Raw genomic sequence first — 21,540 nt, 5'->3', positions numbered from 1 at the left:
AGGATCAGTGAGACCTCAGTGCTCTGCCTTCACAACCTGGCCCACCCACCTCATAGTCTGGAATGATGAATTTGGTCAGGCACGGGGATCTTATACAGAGTATTTCCTCCCCAAAGCAGAGAGGACTTGGGAAGTGAATCCAGACTCTGTCAAGTCAGAGCAGCTTAAAATGGCTGCGAACCCTGTGCACTGTTTTGAAGGCTTTTTGAGATTGTTGGTCTCCACTGCTCCAATCATCATTTCATCTAACTCTTCTCTCTTGCTCTCCCCAACAGCCGCATTGAGTGGGTCTGGCTGCACTGGAGTGAGTACCTGAAAGCCCAAGATGAGTTTTACACATGGATTCACAATATGAGGGTGACCTTGGAGCCTGACATTGAGTTGCAGCTTGGCTTAAAGGAGAAGCAGTGGCAGCTGGGCCATGCTCAGGTTTTGCAGAATGATGTCCTAAATCAGTCAGTCCTGCTGGAAAGGCTGCTGGATGAAGCTGCTTCATTGTTCAGCAGGATAGGTGATCCCAGCGTTGATGAGGATGCTCAGAAGAAAATGAGTGTGGAATATGAAGGAATCAGACAAGAAGCTCAGGTACACTCATAAAGAGTGGGAGGTGTTCAAATTCTTCTGATCTATGGTATTGTTTGCTACTTGCTCCTTGAGTGATGGGGCTTACCTGGTAGAAGTGCAAAAGGAAACAGAGCTGAGGACACCTGTTCTTTCAGTCACTGGACTGTTTGAAACAATTGTCAAGTCCCAAGATGAGCTGTTAATTGGGATGCTCTTACACAATGCTTTATAGTGTGTTGTTTTAAAGTAACTGCAGGCTGCTTGCTGTGACCTAAGGAATATTGCTTTAGGTCATCTCTATATAAAGTTTGAATTGTTCCTCATCTTTCAGCACATTAGCGGTTCATGTATAACCAGATGCAGAGTACCCATTCCAGGAGCCAGGGAATATTACATGAATACAGCCTTGCTGGAGGAAGTAGCATTAGTTGAGACCCAGAGCTGCCCTCCCTGCCTGCAGAACTGGGAAACACAGAGGGGGGAGTCAGCTCTGGCCCAACACTTTGCTCAGTGACCAGTTCCACTGTCTGAAAGATTTTCATGCACACAGATACTAATTCTTGCCCAATACTAATCTTCCAGCTTGAACAGTTGCTAGATTAGGCTGGTGTAAGGCATCCTGCTTCATCTTTCAGTACCAGTGATTTCCTTTCACCCTATTTCTGAGTAAAGATTTCAGAAAATGCTCGTACATTTCACTTCTAAAACTCATGTAAAGACAGGATTAGACAATGCGGTATGGCTGAGGGGCAGACATTTGCATGTGGGCAGAAGAATTCAATTTCTTACTGACCAAATCAATAGAAATACTCAAAGGGATATTTTAAATATATATATAGACACATCTACACCAAACTTACAGAAATTAAAACCTAGTTTTTGCTCATAGTGACTTCCAGGAATTTTATAGGCTGGAATTATGTGGTGCAAATAGACATCATTTTCATTACTTTGATTCTGCTGTCTGCCTCTGTTACAATGCTGCCTTCTACTAATTCCCACACCAGTCCAGAACTGGAGCCTGACAGTGATGGATGCTTTCCCTCTCTGGTGCCATTGTACAAAGCTAACTTCAGATCACAATGGAAGAACTACAACATTAGGATGCTTGTGCCATTGTCCTGCTTGCTCCATAGATACCTTTTTTCTTTTGAAGTAAAATACCCTGACCCCCAAAAATGACAAAAAACCTCCTTAACTGACGTCTTTTGTGAGCATGTAGTTCAGATACTTTCCTAGCCATAAATACACAACTACTGCTAATTTCTCTCCAAAACCTAGAGTATATTTGGAAATTCCATAGCTGCAGCTGCCACAGAGAAGCCACCAGCAGACTTGAGCCTCAACACTGATTATTTATTTTTAAAGGTAGATATCTTGATTACAAGGCATCTGGATATACAAATAAGAAGGTTCCTGGGAATTCAGGGGTTTATCTAGACTGGCATTTAAAATTATCATTTGCTCCGTCCTCACCAAAATTGTCTTTGGTTTTGAAGTGAGAGACAGTCATTAGTTATTTTAATAAAGCTGTTCTTTCAAACAAGTAATTTGAATACTCAAAGCCAGAATGTGACCTCTCTGAGACTGATTTTACATAGTGTGATTTCTCTGACTTGGATATGTGCTGGTGTAAATGAGATCAGGAAGTGGCTCATACTAGTTAGACGAAATATGTCTTTATGTTTCCAGCCAACTGAGACAGTAGAAAAAGCTTTTCTTTGGCATTGGTTATAAATACCACATTTAATAGAAAGACTGAGTGAGAGAATCCAGCTAAGAAATCCCTCTTTCTGGAGGTATGGAACAAAGAAGGGAGTTGGAAAGCCTTGGATTTTGCAACTGAAGTAAATGAGGAGTTTATTATCTAATGCCAATGTTACTGGCACTTTGGGAATTGTGTTGGAAAGTATAACACTAGTTAGAGAAACCCTGCCACCTCTTCCAATGGGCAGGAGGAATGAATGAAAGAGACACAGAAGTTGTAAGGGGATTGCTCTGGCCCCTCACATGATGAGAGGCCAGACTAAATGTGACTTGCAGATGCCAGCTGAATGCCTGAGCAGAGGAGGCTCGCTGGTGTTTGTAGATTACACTTGTGTTTGAAGAGCGTTTTTAGATCCTGTGCAGTTGTCCAGCTCTGTCAGAAGGCAGGCTCTTGGACAGTGCTTCTTAAATGGTTTGCCTGTGATATTGCTTCTCTGGTATGAGCAAATGGTGGGAGGGGTTTTTTTTTCTTAGTGCTAACATGTGTCTTTAACATTCTCAAATTTTAAAAGCATATACTTTTTTTTAATTACATCAACAGGAATATCTTTAGATGTGGCAGCCATTTCCTACATACTTTCCTTGTCCAGGAAATTAAAAATACACAGAGGTAGATGGTTGTGTCTTTTAGCATAAATGATGATTGAAGATGGTAAGAAAAGTTATGATATACAGTATGCTGATATTTAGGAAATATTTTAAATACTTCTGAGCACATCAAATTGATTTCAGTCCATGATGTCTCTGTTAACTGAAACCTAGATAATTACAACAGTTTGCTAAGTTACCCTAGGGCTAAAACTAAAAACACCAGAAAGGCCTACAGGAGCTTTCTGTACTCTCCTTGAGACACCGCAGAGGGATTTAAAGCAGGAACTTCCTTTACGTGCTCTAGGTTGCCTTCCAGAGGAGGCTCATTTGCCCTCACTGACTGTGAAGGGAGCTTAGGGGAGAGGGTTTCCTAAGCCTCTGTCCACCTTCCTTGAGTACCCAGGGCTGGGCATATTCTGCCCAGACACATCTCTTTCTCTGCAGCCCATGGCAAACCCATTCTTTTCCTGTCAGTGCTCTCACTCTTTCCAGGGCCATGTCCTTGCTTCAGTCTCCTCCAGTGAATGTGGATGTTGAGTTTCGCGCTGTCCTGCTCCCCAAACAGCTAACCTAGCAGGAGCAAGTGATACCTTACTTTTCATCATTGGAAAGTTTTCCTGCTTAACCTCTTGTGGAGGAGAGGGCTCAGCCAGCTCTTTGTAAGCCTTTTGTCTGACAACTGGCACAGTCTGTCCAGATCCATGGCATCTATCCCTTGACCTCACAGACCAGCAGTGTACCCAAACTGCAGATTCCTTTGTTTTAGCTGAATAGCCTTGGCCAAGGGTAGGTTGTTGACTTCCTTTTTAATCCCCTGTATATCAGCCTAAGATTTTTGAGCTTAATAACATCTCTGCTTTGTTATTCTGATTTATGCCCTTCGGAGCTTCTGCCAGTTAAACAAACTAATCTAATTCCGTGGAGTCAATAAGTTTGGCCTGACTTGGCTCACTTTGGTGTGGCCCTTTTACACTGCTATAAGGTTGTTTTCTTCAGGTCCCTGACGTGAGGTCGAGGCATGAATTGTTTAGCGTCTGCAGATTTGAGAATTGACACATAGGAATTTAGCAAGTGAAGTGTTCTGCTGGATGCATCTTGGCCACAGAAGTCGGCAGTCATAATTCTACCTTTTGGTTTCATCCAAAGCCATATGTGGCTGGTGCTATTAAAGGTTGTGCTCTAATATGGGCAGCATTTCATCCTCCATGGGAAACAATTGTCCCTTAGCTGTCCTTCTTTTGTCCCACAGCAAGTTAACTAACTTTAGGGGAGTCACTCATGAATTGCACAAGTCAGCAGAAACTGCAGTGGCAGTGGAGAAGACAGACTGGTGGTGTGCCACTTGCAGGATGGTGGCTTTGTAGTGCACCATGGGATAACCTGTCCCAAAGGTGAAGGGCAAAGTCCCAGAGGGACTGCCACCCCAGCACACGGGAGATCCTGGAGTGACTGATGCTTATGCCACCCTCCTGCTGGCCTGGCTGGAGAACAGGCTGACAGAATGGACAGGGCTCACTGCCACCTCAGCCAGGTTGGCAGGTGTGGGGACCTGTCCAGAGCCTCACAGAGACAAGGGAAATGCAAAGAGCACTTTTCAGCTCTACCCACCATTGCAGCTGTCACTCTACTCGCCCTGGAGGGCAGCCGCTCAGAGGCCAGTGGTGTGTCCTGTGTTACACAGAATGAAACTTGGCCCATTGTCTGTGAGAGCAAAGGGTGCTTTCAAGCGTGCTGCAAGCACTGCATGGATTGAACAAGGAATGATTTATTTTTTATCTAATGTAACCATGGTGTACCTCAACTGCTCTCCATGCCAGCTGGAGAAGGGCAAGAAAAAATCAGTCTGGTTTTGCAGAAAATAATACTTCGGTTGGATATTATACTAGTGAAACAACAGAGCAGGTGATTTGCGTCAAAATCAAACAGGCCTAAACTTGGGCTGGCAAAACAAGGCTAATCTGAGCAAATGTGACTCTGACTTGTGAGGACTGCCAGACTGGATCAGCAGGGAGCAACTCAGGATGTGCAGGCCCCTGTAAATTCAGGGATTGTTACTTATAGGGTGTACAGGCAGTAACTTGGAAAAAGAAGTCTGCTTTACATTGGCTTGAATTTGTTTCCAGAGTCTGTGATACCACCACAGAATAGTTAGTGATCTGCTAAGTAGGGAAGTGCCTGGACTACACAATTGCAGGTGATGGTCATTTTCCACGCAGTCTGTTTAAATAATGAACAATTTAAAACAATTTTCATGCCTCTAGTGCATTCTCCATTATTTTCATTTTGAGATATATGGAAGGTGTGCTCATCTTCATTTTTAACCCACAAGAGGAACATAACTGCTTTTCTCTCAAAGTGAAAACCAGAACCAAACTTCTATCTCTTTTCTTTTCTTTTCCTAATGAGAGAGTAGGAAGGTTTGGAAAGTCAGAAATTCACCTGACAGTGCCTTGCAGTTTGTGTTCTTGGAGACTTAGACGTTGAGAACCTGCAGCACAGTCCAGACAGGAACAAGCCTTTGTGTACTTTTGCGTTCTGTTTCTCAAGGTAAACTTTGAATTCCTGTGGAGGCCAAGTGTTATCAGGGCTCATGAAAAGGGAGTCTTGTTTATAAATTCTGGGTTATAATATAAAGGAAAAAGAGTCAGATAAGCACAGTCCTCACCATTTCTCATGTCTCTTGTTACAGAACAGAGTGAAACTGCTTGAAATGATAACCAAGGAACATGAGCAGTACAGCGCTAATGTCAACCAGTTTCAATTGTGGCTGAATGGTGTCACAGAGAGATTAAACTGCTGCATTGGAGAAGCAACCAAGTCTTCAGCAGAGGACAAGCTAAAGGCACTAAAGGTCCTTGAACAATATAACTCTAACAAGGAGTTAGGACTGTGTATATTTCATCCCTGTATGTGTTGCTCAAACTATACAAGGGTGTACTTGAGAAAAGAATTACATGTACAAAATAGATGGTGATTTTAGCATGGGCTAGGGCAGAAGATCTGTATGAAGTCCTGTTTGTATGTATGGTTCTTCCAGTATGAGTCACAAACTGGTCTGGTTTGTTTTTCTTAAAGCCTGATCTCCAACGATTATGTGATTCTTCGAGAATCTTGTTTAAATAAATCAGATTTGGTAAACATGACCCAAATGGACCCTGAAGGTTCACAGTTTTTGAGAGTTAAGAGCTGGTGATGAAAATACCAGTTTTGAGAACAATATCCTTTATTTTGGTGCCACTGCTTTAACTGTTTAGCTTAAAATCTCTGAGATCCCAACTATTATCTAGTGCCTGCAGCTTCTGTTTTCTTTGTCAGGGATCTCAGGTGATTAGCATTAATAAAACCAGTATTTTCAGAATCAATGGCAATTAATATTATTCAGAAGGCAGTCAAATGACTAACCCTGGCTTCTGGTCACTTGAAAAAAGACATATTTTGAAATAAGAAGTGAAAACCAAAATACATACAACCAGGAGAGGTGGTCTTTTTTCCTACTGCTTTCAGCTTTTTCCCTAGCTTCCCATTCCTGCAGATAATCTTTATTTAACTTCTTTTTGCAGGAAATTTCCAAAGACATTAGGAGTGGTGGAAAGAAATGGAAGCACCTTGAAAATCAGTGTGCAGAGGTGATTCAGAATACCTCTCCACTTGGAGCTGCAAGATTGAAAGATGAACTTGAAGAGCTAAGAAAAGCCTTGGAGAAGTTGAAACTGCTGAGCAGTGAGGAGGAGGAGAGATTGCTCAAGATCCAACAGTCTGAAAGTGCCTATGAGTCTCAAGCCAGACAATTAGAAGCAGACATTCAGAAGCTGAGAAAAGATCTACAGAGACTAGAAAATGACCTGGATCCTGGGGAAGGGGAAAAGACTGAAGATGAGTTTGTAACTCTGTGGAGAAAATGCAATGTAAGTTGTTACCCTTTGTGTGGAGGATCAAGTACAGCCATAGACTGAACATGCATAGTCACATCAACAGATGCCTGTCCCATTGGTTAAAGATGATAAGGAAAGAGTATGAGTGTGTGTGAAACAGACTGAGGAAAATGTGACTGCCAGCAATGGAATCAACTGCCCCAACCTCCATCTTATGCTCCACAGAAGGAGCAGGGTTGGAGGATGTGCTGGAGTTTGTGTCTAGAGTTCAAAGGGATCATATGCAAAAAGAGCACAATACAGAGCAAACAACACAATTTGCTCCACTTAAAAAGACGCAGGAAACTAATGCCTCACTGTATATATAAATACACAGACACAAGTGCATACACAGACACAAGTACACATATTTCTGAGGAATTTGGTAAGACCATTGCTATATTGTATCCCTTGTCTCTGTAAGGTAGGTACCTCTCTTCCTTTACTAACAGACACATCATCAGTACTAAGAAGTCCCAAGATTGTAACAATCCAGTATTTACACCAAAACCAATCTGCTGCAAAAATGAGTGCAAAAAATTCATCACACATAAAATAGATAAGAATCTTTGCTACTCATTTCCTCTCGAGGGCTGGTTTTACATTTATTATCTGTTCTCAAAATGCCTGTCATTACTGTTTGTATGTCTAGAACTGTGCAGGACTAACTGGGAAAAGTATATGCAAAAAGGATCCAAAAAATTTAGACTAGTTCAATCCAGCTACATTTGCATGGGTTTTAGTTGGTTTTGTTTCCCTGAGTCACCCTAGAATTAACATTCTCTATATGTGAGTCTCTGAGAAAGATCTGTTCATGCAAACAGATGCCGTTAAGACTGCTCCAAAAGTGCAGCTCATGTTATGTACTGCAATCACTGAACTGAAACTGTGCCTGTTTGTGATTCAAACTCTGTTCAAACAGTGAACACTGCAGATCAGATGCAAAGGCTGGGCAGTGTGAGGGGAGGAGAGAGAGCCTGCTGGAACAAAACTGTTCGTGAGAATGTTTTCTGTCTTAGCAAAGACCATATTCCTTATAACCAGGAAAAAAGCCAAAAAAAAATCCCAAAGGGGATTTGTGCATACCCTGAGACACAGCCTTACTTCTTCATTTTGTGTGCCAGATGCTACATAAGGAGTGATCTGTTCATTATTTCTATAATTAAGGCAACCAAAGCAGCTCTGGCTGCAGAAGAGTCAAAGATTGAGAGGCTGAAGGCCCAGCTTAAGGAACTGCTACGGTTTTCCCAAGATGTCCAGCCACACACTGAGAGTGTTGTCTCTGCAATACACCAGTATCAAAGGTACTGGAAAGTCTGATTGTGGTGGGCTGGTGGGGGGAATCTTCTGTCAGACACTGAAGGGATTGTCAGGGGCCTAAGAAAAAAGTGATATGCTGTCCAGTTGTAAGTGATGAGTAGAAAAAAAAGCTTTTGCTAATTACATCCGCCTCCATGTTCCAGTGAAGCTGTAATTTTAGCCATTTGCTAGGAGCTGGAGGCTCCTGGTCATTTTCAAGCAATGATCTTACATCATTAATGTTGTGTATGGTTTGAAGAAAATTAGATTGTTGGCAGCTAATTTGATCTTATTAGCATTTTATAATAATAATTTATGTATTTTGCTTGCCTTTCATGCCAGCAACTAGAAAATCAGGACAGGAGCTGTAGTAGTAAACGGTTCAGAAGAATTATGGCCCTCCCTTGTTGAGTTTGTTGCAATGACTCACCAGCCTTAGCAATTACTTGGCAGACTATTCCCCTTCTCCTGGCAGCTTCTATGCATGTTCCTGTTTTCAACTTGCCTTGGTTTGGAAACTCTGAAAGTTTAGCCTCTCCCCAGACTTCAGTGTTTCCGTTTCCAGGCTGCCTGGAATCAGGAAGTAAAGAAGCTGCAGCAAATTTTGCAAACTAGAAGAAAGGATCATTTTTTTAAGGGGAAAAAAGAAGGTCAGTTCTTTTCCTGTATCCCAGCTTATTACCCTCTGTGCTCAGTATGCTGTCCTGGTGGAAGGGTTATAGGTCATTTTGGGAAAGGATTTCAGTTTAAAAACTAGCAAGTAAACAATGTTGAAAGAGGAGCAAAGAAAGCAGGGGACTTGCCTCTGAGTAGGAAATGGTAGCTGCTCCTTTGCCAAGCTTCTCTCCAAAGCTGCTTTGGGAAGTCTGGCAGCTTCACACTGAGCCTGGCAGGGGCAGCAGAGCAAATGGCAGAGGACATGTAAAGTCAGAACTTTCTATTTGCAGAGCTTTTGGCCTCTGCAAACTTGCCTTTGTTTAGCTCCGTCACGGCCCAGTGACACAGGTAAGATTGTTGCTTCTGTTTCTCTTGAAAGGCAGTATTTGATCCTGATTGGCATTCTTCTCATCTGCCTGTCTTGTGAGTTTGCAAGATACTGTTCCCCATGAACATAAAGTTTGGGCTGCATTTTGCCACACCAGGCAGGATTCTGCAAACTGGGAAGGTCAGGCAAGCTGAGAAAAACAGGAGGCAGCTGCATGGGGTGTGTCACTGCTGGGCCTTGTCATTCGGCTGTGTTTGGGATAAGTCTTTTTAAGAGAAGCCTGGATGTTCATTGAAAGTTTGCTGATTTAATTTTTTTTTCCAGTAATAGAGCTGTGTATGTATGTGGATACATATACATAAATAGAAAGCTTTTATCAGAATCACCTGTATGTACTAATATAAATTCAAGTGGTTCTGCAAAATTTAAAATAATTATATCTGAAATAAAAATGTTTTTTTCACTTTTTGTGCTAACATAAGGTTATCAAAGACTTTTTAATGTAATTTTTTAAAGAAACAAAGCCTTGTTTTTTACAGGCAACTGCAGTTACATTCTAGACACTCTTGGCTTGTTCTTCCCATCAGTCAGTGAGACTGCTCCAATAATATGATTTGTTAAATCACACTGGTGACAGCAGCCAAGAAGGATCGTATACAAAGGGAGACTTCTGGCTACTAGAAAAGCAAAGTAGTTCCTGATACAACAGACAAATGTGTCCTACAGCATCTAAATAAAGTTTTTTCAGATGTCTCTGACTGACAGAGCAGCTGATGGTATGCAACACCAGGCTCAGACAGGCAAACAGGCTTTTGTGTTGTACATGATTTACACCGAGTATTGTGTTAATTTGTTCCTTGAAGAATAGAATGTTTGGACTTGGATTTCTTCATAATCCTTCTCTTGGTTGTCACTTTATCCTTACAGTGTGAGAGGCAAGACTTCTAAAATGAGCACTGATACAGAAACCCAACTGAAGAGAATCTTCCAAAATCCCCTGCAAAGTTTTGAACAGTGGAAGCCATCGGTCCAGATGCTCCTGGAGACTCCGGAGCCAGAACTGGCTCACATCGAGGTAGCAAAGCTGTTACTAATTTCAGAAATGTGGGTTTGACCAAGCCTGCAGACAGCTGCCAGGCAGCAGCAGCTGGAAGGTCCTGCCAGTGTGGCAGGAAAACCCACACTAGGGATGGAGGTCTTTACTTAGCTCCAGCTTTAGCACATTGTCTTACTTTCTGCCCCCCATTTGGTTAACTGGAGTTGTCAGCTGAGTAGGCTGCATTAAAATGTTAGATATCTTTAACAATAATGATAATATTGTTTAGCATTAACCCAGATCTCCCTGGATGGGAAATCTGTGGACTCTGTTAAAGAATTTTGTAGTGATGTAGACGTGGGATTAAAATGCATGATTTATGCATGTGCCCAGCAAAGTGTGTTTGTTACTTTTTCATCCCTGTGATCTCCAGAATAAATGTGTCTGTGAACAGGGATGGAATTTATCCTCAGGATGAGCATTCAAGCTGTCCTTTCTGTTGGTTGTTTAGGCCTCTCCTCTGCACAGACAGCTCTTTCCATAGTACAGCTTACCTGTATTTCTGTTCACAAAATGGATGCAGCCCTGGTGCCTCTAACATTATTAGGAAGATTTTTCCTTTAACTGGGCACTGTCCAGGTACCTTCTGTTACCCCTTGTTGGCCCAGCATGCTGTTTTTACCTGAATTTGTCATACTGCTTTGTTTGTGTAATTTGTGTGAGAATAATATGTTTATATGATTATTTTCTTTGGTATGATTTCACTGGAAGAACTTTCTTCCTTTAGGCTGCTCTAGCTGAAAGCTCCCAGTTCAAAGAGATGTTGATGATGTTACAGCTGAAGAAAGATTTGCTAAACAATGTCCTTGGTGAGGAACAAGCAGAGTCTTTCCTTCAAGAAGCAGCTGAAGCTTCAAAGGAGAGAGAAGTTCTACACAAAAGTCTGCTGCAGAGCAAGAGCAAACTCCAGGTGAGCTACAAAACCCTTGTACTGACTTTGCCTGTGATAAAGACAAAGATCAAGTCTTTACTAAGGCAGTTTTTATATATATAAATTCAGTACTAATCCCTTTCTCTAGGCTGATCATACATTCAAATAAATTTGTGGTCTGTTGCATAGTGTAGCTCAGTGTTTGCTCTGAATATGAAGTCGGTATTGACAAAAGATAATGCCACAGGATATATCTTGAATGCTGGACCTGTTTTCATATTTCTCCATCTAGAATTTGATATTGCAACATAAGAACTTTGATGCTGGTTTTGCACCACTGCAGAAGAAATTATCTGCCATCAAAGCCAAATTAGATCTAGAGAAGGAGCCACGGCCTGATCTCTTGGGTAAAAAGACACAACTCCAGAGACTCCAGGTACATTACAGTATTGTTTGGCCCTGTTATCCTCAGCTAACTGTGATCCTGTTTGTTCATATTTTATTAGCATTGGGAATTCAGTACCTTTCCTCTCAATTGTGTGTTAGATAATTTCATTTGGTCCAGTTTATAGGATGAGTGAATGAAATTAAAGCAATGCAGATGAAGCACTGGCAAACTGAGCTTGAGGGAAGGAAGAAGCAGCTGGAAGCTCTTGGTGGTACCTCCTTCTTGGGCTAGTTTAATTGCAAAGAAAATGTATCTTGACACTTCCCACTGGGAGTGAAACTGCGCAAATAACCTGAACCAATCTAACTGCCTCCAGCAGAGTTCCCCTTCCTTTTGTATCCTTCTCTTTCTGCTCTTTACCTTGTCACTTAGCTTTGACACATGCTAGATATACTCCACAGGGTGATTCAGCTGGCCAAGATAAGAAAAAAAAATGAACAGAAAAGATGATAATTTATTTGGTTAATGTTTTGAACTGGTTCAGCAAAGAGTCCAACATGCAGTAGAGCCTGTTCAAGGCATGCAGTGGGATTACATACCTGGGAGAGGGGAGAGAAGAGCAGGAGGAGAAGGGAGAGGGAATGTGACTGCTGCCGTGAGCTATGATGGTTCAGCTGAACTGTGCCACTTCATCCTGGTGACCACAGGGATATTTTCACCACAGTTCTTTGCAGTATTTAGCTGGTTATACTATGGCTCCTTTGGCACCTCTCAGTTTATCTGAGCTTATCTCAACTTGTCTTTGTTATCTCCCAGTAGCAGGTAAAGTACATCCAACCATTTTTTTAAGAAACATTTTCTCCCAGGCATCGAAACAATTCACTTTCTTAATGACAGTGATTGTTGCTGGGACTTTTTGTCCTCACACTGTCAAATGAAGCTACCTTTGGTGTATGTTTTCTGAAAATCCATGCCATACCTAGCACACTACCCATACAGAATCTGTCTTTTCATCTGCAGATGATCCAAGATGACTTGGCAGAGCTTGCAATTCACATGGAGGAGGTAGAGAAGCTTGTTCAGTCAAATACCACACACAGGCATGAAATGAACCAACTTTCATCTGACTCTCAGGCCCTGAAGAGATCACTGGAGGTAACATAACAAAGTTTTTAGTTGCCTGGGGAGTTGTCAGTTGCCTCTATTTAAAAATATTTTTAAAAATCTTTGGGCATATGACATTACATGCTTTGAGTGACAGATATTTTCATTTCAGGGGAAGAATGCACTGAATTCTTATGACTTTGATAACTCTTCCAGGATTCACTGGTTATCTCTGATGTGATTTCCCTTGGTGATGGAATACCATCCACACAGATTTTATGTCTATATAAACAATTTCTGGAGTGGGCCTGAGATTTCTGACCAAAAGAACTCATATTATCATGGTCGTGCTTGCACTTCACAGATTACTGGATAGGGGTTTTGTACCAAAGTGTCTGGGGTTTTCATGGCTTTGGGTCCTACAAGTTAATGAGAGAAAAGTGCTGCATTTGCATAAATACTTGTTTTGTCCTGAGGCATTTTGTAGCTTGCAAACATACCTATAAAATGACCTCCAAAGCAATCTCAGAAGAAGAGCTCATAAAATTACTTTAGTTATGCAGTTCACTATAAAACTGTGTGTTAAAGTGTTACCTGAACATGCACTGTGGAATTCTAGTTTCAATCTCAATCATCTCGTTTATCACTGAACTGGACTTTTGCCAAACAAGTCTGTACAATCTTTTCTGATTCAGGGAGCGTAAGATGTATTTGATATTGACTGGGGTACAAAAGCCCAAGATGTGTATTCTCTATTCCCTTTCAGCTAAGAAAGGGAGCTGTTCTAGTTCTTAATACCCCCCCGTGTGGTTGAATACAGGCCTGCAGAAGCTTGCAGGTGTTTTCCACATCGCTGATGCTAAAAGGATAGGTTTTTTGTCTCTCATTAACAGCTGCTTTTTTCCTTTCTGCCCATGAGGTTCTGTACCCATCCAGTAAAGAAAGTGCTTTTTGTCTGTCTTTAGTTGCTGACATATTTTTGTCATTTGTAGATGATGATACAGCAGAGTGAAGACCACGTTCAGAAGCATTGGGCATATAATGACAAACTGTCTGACCTCCAGCAGTGGATCTCAGTAACCAGGGAGAAGATTGACTCCTACCAGGATGCTGATGGAGAGCAGAACACTGAGGGCAGGCTGGAAGACCTGGAGGTGGGAAAAGCATCTTAGTTTAAGATGTTAATTATTTACTTTGCAGCATTCAGGCTTTAAGAGTGGGGGTTTCTAGTGAGAATTTCCTGATTTGGGAGAGTAATGATGGTGTGTTTCTCCTTCAATAACTGTTGGTTGCTGTTGCCTTGCTGCTTTGCCCTGTGTTGTGGGATGTGGGGCCACGTAACAGACTAGAATGGTGAAAAATGACTAAGAAGTTGAGATGGATTAAGTGTTATCCAGGGATAGGTGGTCTGTTCCTGTCAGGGTGATCTGTCTGGACAATACCTGCCTTTGCCTGTCTATACTCATCAATACATTGAAGATTCCTGCCATGTTAGCTAGCCTTACACTCTGTTGAACTGAGCTGTTCCAAAGCTGCCAGCTTTTCCCTGGGTAGCAGTACTTTGCATGCTAAATTCATCCTGTAGGTTACTTCAGCTGGCAGCTGTTGCCTTCCTATGGGAGACCAAAATCTTTCATGGGAAGGCTACAGAAGGAGGTACATTGACAGCTTGCACCCTTTAAGTTTTGCCATCAGCTCTTTGACCTATGTTGGCTCTTTGGAAGAATCCACAGCCTATTTTTTTCCTGCTAGGTATGTTCTAGCTAGTGCCAACAGAACCAGCATAGTCCTGGACTGAGCATGGCCTTCAGTCTGACATAGCCTCTGCTTTACCCAGGATACCTAGGAGTAATTGTAAGGGCTGTGCATTTCAGAGATGGCTAGCTGAGTTTCCAGATAAGGAGATCCAACTGCACCTTGTGGAAGCTCATGGCCAGCTGGTCATGGAGAATTCTTCTCCAGAAGAGACTGCCCATGTCCAGGCAGAGCTGGATCAGCTGAAGGAGTCATGGAAATCACTGAAGGAGATGGCAACTGGGTAAGTGTTCATGTAGGTCTTCCTCATGTCCCTTCAAGGGGAGTCTTTTACTGCAATAAGAACAGACACATTTGAGGCTTTATGCTCTGTGCTGTGAAAGTGAACAGCCATACCACAATGCTAGAAGCAAGATGGGATTTTATTTAATTGTTTATAAGCTGAAAATCATTATTTTCAAGAAAACCTTTTTAAGACTCTGCACCAATGCCTGTCAATCTTACTTTACCTCATGTTGGAGCAGGCAGTGTCTTATGACCTGGCTCACTCTTGTACTGCCAGTTTTTGTCAGAAGAAATTTGGCATAGACTGGGTGACTTGTGCTGTTCTGTCTCACCTTCCTGTTCTCCTTGGAGATGCCTCCAAGGAGGGTATATCTGCAGTGGGATTTCTGCCTTTTGCAAACCTGCAAAAGTATAAGCAGAGCTAAAAATCTTCTCTTTAGCTAGGGAATGAAGACTTAATTTATTTTGCCTCTGCTGTGTAATGTCGAATGCTGCTCATATTTGCCAGTCTGTATTAATATTTAATGATGTGCTGCATATATGATTGTATTCATACATAGTGTCAGAATAGGCACAAAAATTAAATTACAAAATCAAGGAAGGCTTGATTGTACTGCCTCCTGGAACCAGAAAGGAAGGTATATTGCCAAGGTAATATTTTTATTCCCCTAAATAAAAGAAAACAAAATACTTAGAAATGTTAGAACTAGAGTCCTGGTGCAGCTTTGAGACATTCCAGTTGGGAATAACTTTAATAATAATAGTGTTATTAGTAGTAATAATAATAATATAATAATAACAACAATAGTGCTGTTTCCCCAGTGCTGTCCCCCACAGACCCAGTCAAAATGTGGATGTCTGCTGCACTGATGTCTCTGGTTTTGTGTTTTCAAGCCTCCTCAAAAAGTGGCAGTTAAATAGACCAGTGGCTGATAAGAAGAAGAAAAGAACATTTGTGGACAGCAGATGGATGTCTAGACCTGCTTTCCGCCTTTTTGATGTAGAGCCCAACCATAAGCAGGTGAGATGGGAACTCTGTGTCTGCCTTCATATCAGCTTCACAAGAACAATTTCATTGCCTTCATCTGATATTGCAGGTTACAAAGTTGGAGGTTAAGATCTTGCAATCAGGCCTTCAGAGGAAACATCTGACATAACAGTAAGAGCTTTTTTGTCCCTGTTCTCTGTCCCAGGAGAAGATGAGAGAAGGGCAAAGTACAAGCAGCCACTTGAAGCTCCTACATGACTTTGAAGAGTGGCTACAAGGAGAAAATGCCAAACTGACCAAAGTTCTTGCTGGGACTCCATCTTCCACAGAGGAAATTAAGGCACACCAGAGCAAACTTGAGGTTAGTTTTCAGGGGGTGAATGGAGATACTAATACTGCAATAAGTGCAAATTCTTTCCGAATTAAAAAAAACCCAAACAGCAACAATAAAACCCAAACCCACTCCACCAATTAACCAATATCCCACCACCCCAAAAAAACAAAAAAAAAATCCCCAAAGAACAAACAGACAAAAAATTCAAACACTATGCTCTTTGCTTTAGGAGACTCTAGAGTAGCTGAAGCTCAGGAATTTAGGACAAACTTCATCCTTTCTACTAAGAAGCCCAGAGCCAGAGTGGTAGAAGGGAAGGGAGCACCTGGCATCTAGTTGTTGGGCTGGACATTTCCAGTATGGTATGGCAAAGGTATTCATTAAAAGAAGCTGATTAAAATCAGTGTCTGGTATTTGGTCTCACTCTTCCTGTTGCGTATAGCCAAATGCTGTGGCATTGGATGCTGTTAGAAATTAAATGCAGAAATATCTAAGGCTATAGAAGTCCTGCAGGTGAGTTTTATATCCTTTCAAGCCAGAAAAGCAGTATCAAAAATAAATGTGCTATTCCATAACCACTGTTATTTCAAATGCTAATTTAAAAAGTGGGGCCTTCCTGAATCCTGAGTTGCTGCTGACCCTTGTCTTTGCCTGTAGGAGCTGCAGTCTCATGTGCCTGATGGTCAGCGTCTCTTTGAGGACCTCCTTCATCTTCATCCTGTCATTGGTAACTCTGAGGAGCTGGAGGACCTGCGCTACCGATGGATGCTCTACAAATCTAAACTGAGAGAGTCCATGAGTTCTCCGGTAGGTGACAACACACAGTCCCCAGCTGCTGAGCTCTGCCATTGCTCTCAGGTTGCTTCACATTGCTGGGCTTAATCCAACTGTGTAGGTGTGTGTGCTTAATGAAGAGTTGTGGGCTTTTCCCTTGGTAAGCTATGCTCAAAATATTTCCTGAAATGGAAGGTTCAAACCCCAATAACAACTGGCAAAGAGGCAGGCAGCTGGGGACTGAGAGGTGTTTGTGTGTGTGAATAGTTTGGATAAATGCCTGGTTCTGGGCACATGGATTTATGGTTTTTGCCCTTTCTCCGCACAACATTCTCCATAGAGTTATTTTTTGACTGTTCCTGCAGTAAGAATATGTTCACTGTTCGTTATTTGTGTCTCCTGCTGTGGGACAGAATAGTCAGTGACTGAACTGATTCAAAGTAACTGTGCACAGAAGGATCTAGTCACTTTTGAAACTGTCTTTATAGGCTAATGATTTGGAATGAAATAAAGGGGAGGCATTTTAATGCAAAAACCAAATTATTAAAGAAGTTACTGGGTTGTTATATGTAAGGCATGCTAAGGATGGCATCATTATATATAAAGTATTCCAGGGCATGCTGAAGCTTTTCCCATGTTCTTAGCATAAACATATATAATTATTAATTAATATTTTTCTAGCTTAACTACTCACGTTATCTGAGCAACTCCAAGATACCATAATCAAAGGACTAGAATTTGCAGGTTTGCGTTTGGTACTTTCTGTATGCGAGTGCTTTCAAAGGTATCTGAACTTGAACACCTAAAATTTGAGGCATTTTAAAATTTTCTGTATTGGGAAATGTTGACTTGAAATCCAAAGCTTATTTAGAACATGAATCTTTTAAAATGCATGGAAGGTAAGCATGACTGCTGTTAATAAAGAGCATATTTCTATGTTTGCCATTGATTGTAATGACTCATGCTTTGTTAACCAAAACTTTCTGTAGGCATTAATATAGTCAATAGGTGTCAGTAAAGTCAAAGCTACGGCTGGGAGAACTACTCATCTGATTCAAACAGTCAAGAACCTAAAAACATGTCATCTTTCTGCCTAATGTTTGTTAAAAAGCTCATTAAAAAAATCTCCTGCTGGTTCATTCTGTCCAGGTGACCATGAATTGAAAGAGACATCCCCTGTGTGGTGAATACTCATTTATAGGCTCCTCTGGGATATTAACTTCATGCCTTTTTTTTTTTTTAATTTTTTTTTTCTTTTAAACAGAGTGCTGGATCTTTGGAGGAACCAGACAGATTCAGAAAGGTATGACAGTTTCTTATTATTAAAATGTTTGACCAGACATTTTGCAGAAGATTATTTTAAACTTTTCTAAAGATTCTTGAAATTAATTTGCATATTAAGAGCCACTCTTAAGGAAGTTGTTGATTTTCTCCAGATTTTTAAAAGGAAAAATATTAGATAGTTTTTACTCTTGAGCTAGGCTTACTGTATCTCTAGAAGCTAAATATCCATCTCCTGGGAGAGGAGGGGAACTCAGTTTTTATATATCTACATGCTATATAAACTTAATTAATTTTTCAAAAGAGACTAAGGAAGAGCCAGAATATCTCTGTAAAGGATTTAGTGGTTAAGTGCCTACAATAATTTTGACAATGAGACTTCTAATTCTTTAGACACTTCTGAAAAAAAGTGCTTTGGATCAATCAGCCCATCTTCTTTCTGATGCAGAAAGCCAGAGAAAGTCAAGAGATTTGTCTAATGTTATTAGACTAAATCCTTATTCTAAGCAGCAGAATTCCTCCTGTGATGGATTTTCTTTTTGAAGTGATGACATAAGAAACAGAAGCAGTATAGGAGATGATAAGGAGAAGCTAAAAGAAAACAAAATACTGACAGTTTCTTATTAAACCAAGCAGCACTTCTGATCCTATTTTCACAAAGCCAGCAAATTTTTCTGTCGCAATTTGCTTTGTTTATAGACGCTCTTCTACTTTGTAGTGTCGTCTCACTTTCCATTTGTTTTGAGAAGGAACAGAATAAGGCTTTATTTGCCCAACACAAAAGAGACTGGATGAATAATGTGTTGCAGGATCATAATCACATAGTCATTTTAAGATAAATCAAACCCTTGATTTCTCCTGTTGCAACACCTCTGTACAAGAGACCAATATTTAAAGGGGGCAGTACAGTGTACTTCAAGCATGGCCAGAAATCAAGGCTTTCCTCATTCTGATGAGATATTCCTCTAAAACTCATATGTGGAGTAGCAGCTCCAGTATTTATACCCAGAAAAACACTGACCAATTTTAAGACAGTTTTCACACTTTTCTCAATAGTTTTGGCTGCAGTTCAGCCTTCCTGAAAACCCCCAAAGACTTTCTGTTCTTGCCTGTCTGGCTCAGCATTAATTGTTTCATCCAGTAAGGTCACCAGAATTTTTAAGGCTGGAAAAACAGCATGACATTTTAATACTTGGTGTAGAGGCAGCCAAACATTTAGTAGTGCTGCTTTTCCCTAGAAGAGGCTCAAAGGGATATTCCAGAAGATTGTCCAAGGCAGTCTCTGGTTTCATGTTGTTTGGTTGGGTCAAGTTGTTTGTAGGGAAAAAAAGCCCAAAAGCTTTAGGCATAAGCATGTCTCCACTACAGTTAGATGCCATTTTTAATTCATCTGCCTCACCTGCCTTGGGGTACATGGTATTTATTCACCCTTAAATTCTCCAAATTAGACTAAAGTCTTCAGTTAATTTTCAAAGATACTGGCTTAACATAACGGCACGCAGCAAACATTTGTCAATTAGGCCTACAGCAAGAGCACAAAAAAAACCTCACTCTGTGAGTTTTTAATAGCTACTGAACACAAACAAAGAGAAACAGCTCAGGGTGGAAAGGAATGAAGAACTGAAATACCTCATAAGCATGAGGGAAATGGCTCCCATTGCACTAACAAGTGATTTGCAGTTTCCCTTCAGCCAGTACAGATGTTGCTGTAATTTACACCCTGCTCACTTCAGTGAGATTTCGCTGACCTCAGGGCTTTCATTCTCTGTTTAAACAGTATCTCTACAACAAGAATCCAAGTGCTGTAAGCAGCAGTGTCTTTTTTTTTCATTCAGGTTTTATCAGGATGTAAGCCAGTGTTGCCACAAGATTTTTGAGCACCACTTAAGGGAGCCAGAAAATGATGTTTATCCCTTTTGGGTGTATCACTGTTTGGACTAAGAAAAGAGGAAAACCAGGCCAACTGCAGAATTCTAGTCTATGCAGTTTACTTTAAATTCAGATTTAACACATAAAATGTGGCTAGAAATGAAAGAAAGATTAAGCAAAATATTTTTGTATGCATGAATATCTTTTCAAAGCTGTGGTAAAGGAAGCCAACTACCTTGAAGAGATCAGCTGATCTCAGGAGTTAGGATCTGCAGGAAATGCAAATGGCTGCATCACTGTGCTTGCAACAACCAGTGAGTTTGCATAAAATAGGATCAGGTTATCTCTGATTTGTCAGCTCCTTCATGCTCTTGAGTCACACAAAATCAGCAGAAGTTGCAGAAGTTGAGGTATTTTTGGACTGATCTCTGCTTTTTGCAGCACAAGGTGCCTAGTGACTCTCCTTGTCTGTCCTGTTTGAGCTGTGAATATTTTGCAGCAGCAGCAGATCAGCATGGAGAAGGGGAAGGTCCAGCTGCAACCATTCTCATTCCATTGCCTTCTGATTTTATTCCATTTCTAGCCTACATGGCCAAATGCTGGGCAGAATAGAGCCTGCTCCATTCACAGGAATGTGCTTTTTTTTCTGGTCATTCGTCCATTGCTGAGGACATGCCCCTGCCACTTGGTGCCCTTAGGAGCAGAACAGCCTAATGATTGTGATGTGAGCGACTTCTTGTTGATTAACAAAAAACAGTTGCAGGAAATTGCACTGGCTGCAGCAAATTTTTAGCAGGTGCCAGTGACAGCCAATGTAGAGGGATATTTCTGCAGGGTACCTAGCACACTCAAGAACATAATCAAGCAAGTGCTCAATAATAAGTATGATAAATGTTACTTTCAAAGGTTGGCTCCCAGCTACCTGAAAATATTCCATGAGTATTCTTAGCGTAAATACGAAGTCGAAGCCTCATTATTTACAGGTCTAGGTAGCGCTGTTTGATTTATTTTCTCAAGTGCTCAGAGTAATTACACTTCCTTGCTAAACAAACAATCAGGCTTTATTGTTTGTACAAACAAAATAATTAGAATTCATTACATCAGTGGTCAGCTAATTGCTTCCTTTGAGATTCTGCTAAGAGTAATCTCCTGTAACATGCAGGCAGAAGGAACACGTAATTTAATCTTATTTGGAGACACCATTGATCTGGAGTCAATCAAATTAATGCAGTCATTCAGGAAACTGCAAAGCAAGAGCTGCCACAGCTTGCCAGGAAGAAAACAGTAATGTGGTCTGCTCTGCCCAAGTGCAGATATGATGGGAGTTCCTCATGGCAGAAAAGCACAGCATTGTGTGTTAGTGCCTGTGTTAGTGGTGCCTCTTTATTAAAAGTGTGTGGCCCGTTTGTTTTCCTCAAGTTCTGCTAGGTGTTACCCACTTGAAATCTTCTGTACAATTACAGTCCTAGTAAAATGAAAAAGACTTATTAAAAAGGTACCTTTTCCTCAGTTTTCAATACCCCTTTTATACATAAAGATAATATCTCTCCATTATATTTTTTCATCGTTCTGCCTATAAGCCTGAGCTTACCTGTTTTAGGAATTATACCATGACTCAAACACAAGATGAAGGGCATCTTGGCATTAAAAATTAGTAGATAGACTTATTTTCTCCCAA

At 41.1% G+C, this 21,540-nt stretch overlaps 1 protein-coding gene across 2 annotated transcripts in view; it reads left to right on the top strand.

Moving 5' to 3' along the window:
• SYNE3 (spectrin repeat containing nuclear envelope family member 3) overlaps nucleotides 1–21,540 on the top strand; it is a 65,446-nt gene that overhangs the window by 25,103 nt on the left and 18,803 nt on the right. For both annotated transcript variants that reach the window (XM_082284257.1, XM_082284256.1), the window contains exons 4-17: nucleotides 276–585; nucleotides 5,612–5,773; nucleotides 6,483–6,827; nucleotides 8,001–8,137; nucleotides 10,045–10,192; nucleotides 10,941–11,123; nucleotides 11,377–11,520; nucleotides 12,493–12,627; nucleotides 13,569–13,730; nucleotides 14,451–14,614; nucleotides 15,511–15,637; nucleotides 15,810–15,965; nucleotides 16,596–16,745; nucleotides 17,977–18,015. In XM_082284257.1, coding sequence (XP_082140383.1) covers nucleotides 276–585; nucleotides 5,612–5,773; nucleotides 6,483–6,827; nucleotides 8,001–8,137; nucleotides 10,045–10,192; nucleotides 10,941–11,123; nucleotides 11,377–11,520; nucleotides 12,493–12,627; nucleotides 13,569–13,730; nucleotides 14,451–14,614; nucleotides 15,511–15,637; nucleotides 15,810–15,965; nucleotides 16,596–16,745; nucleotides 17,977–18,015 — 2,362 coding nt within the window. The remainder of the gene's footprint in view (nucleotides 1–275; nucleotides 586–5,611; nucleotides 5,774–6,482; nucleotides 6,828–8,000; nucleotides 8,138–10,044; nucleotides 10,193–10,940; nucleotides 11,124–11,376; nucleotides 11,521–12,492; nucleotides 12,628–13,568; nucleotides 13,731–14,450; nucleotides 14,615–15,510; nucleotides 15,638–15,809; nucleotides 15,966–16,595; nucleotides 16,746–17,976; nucleotides 18,016–21,540) is intronic.

This window comes from Coloeus monedula (assembly GCF_965178545.1).
Source record: "Coloeus monedula genome assembly, chromosome: 6".
In the NCBI taxonomy this organism is placed as follows: domain Eukaryota; kingdom Metazoa; phylum Chordata; class Aves; order Passeriformes; family Corvidae; genus Coloeus; species Coloeus monedula.
This window is presented reverse-complemented; position numbering and strand designations above follow the sequence as displayed.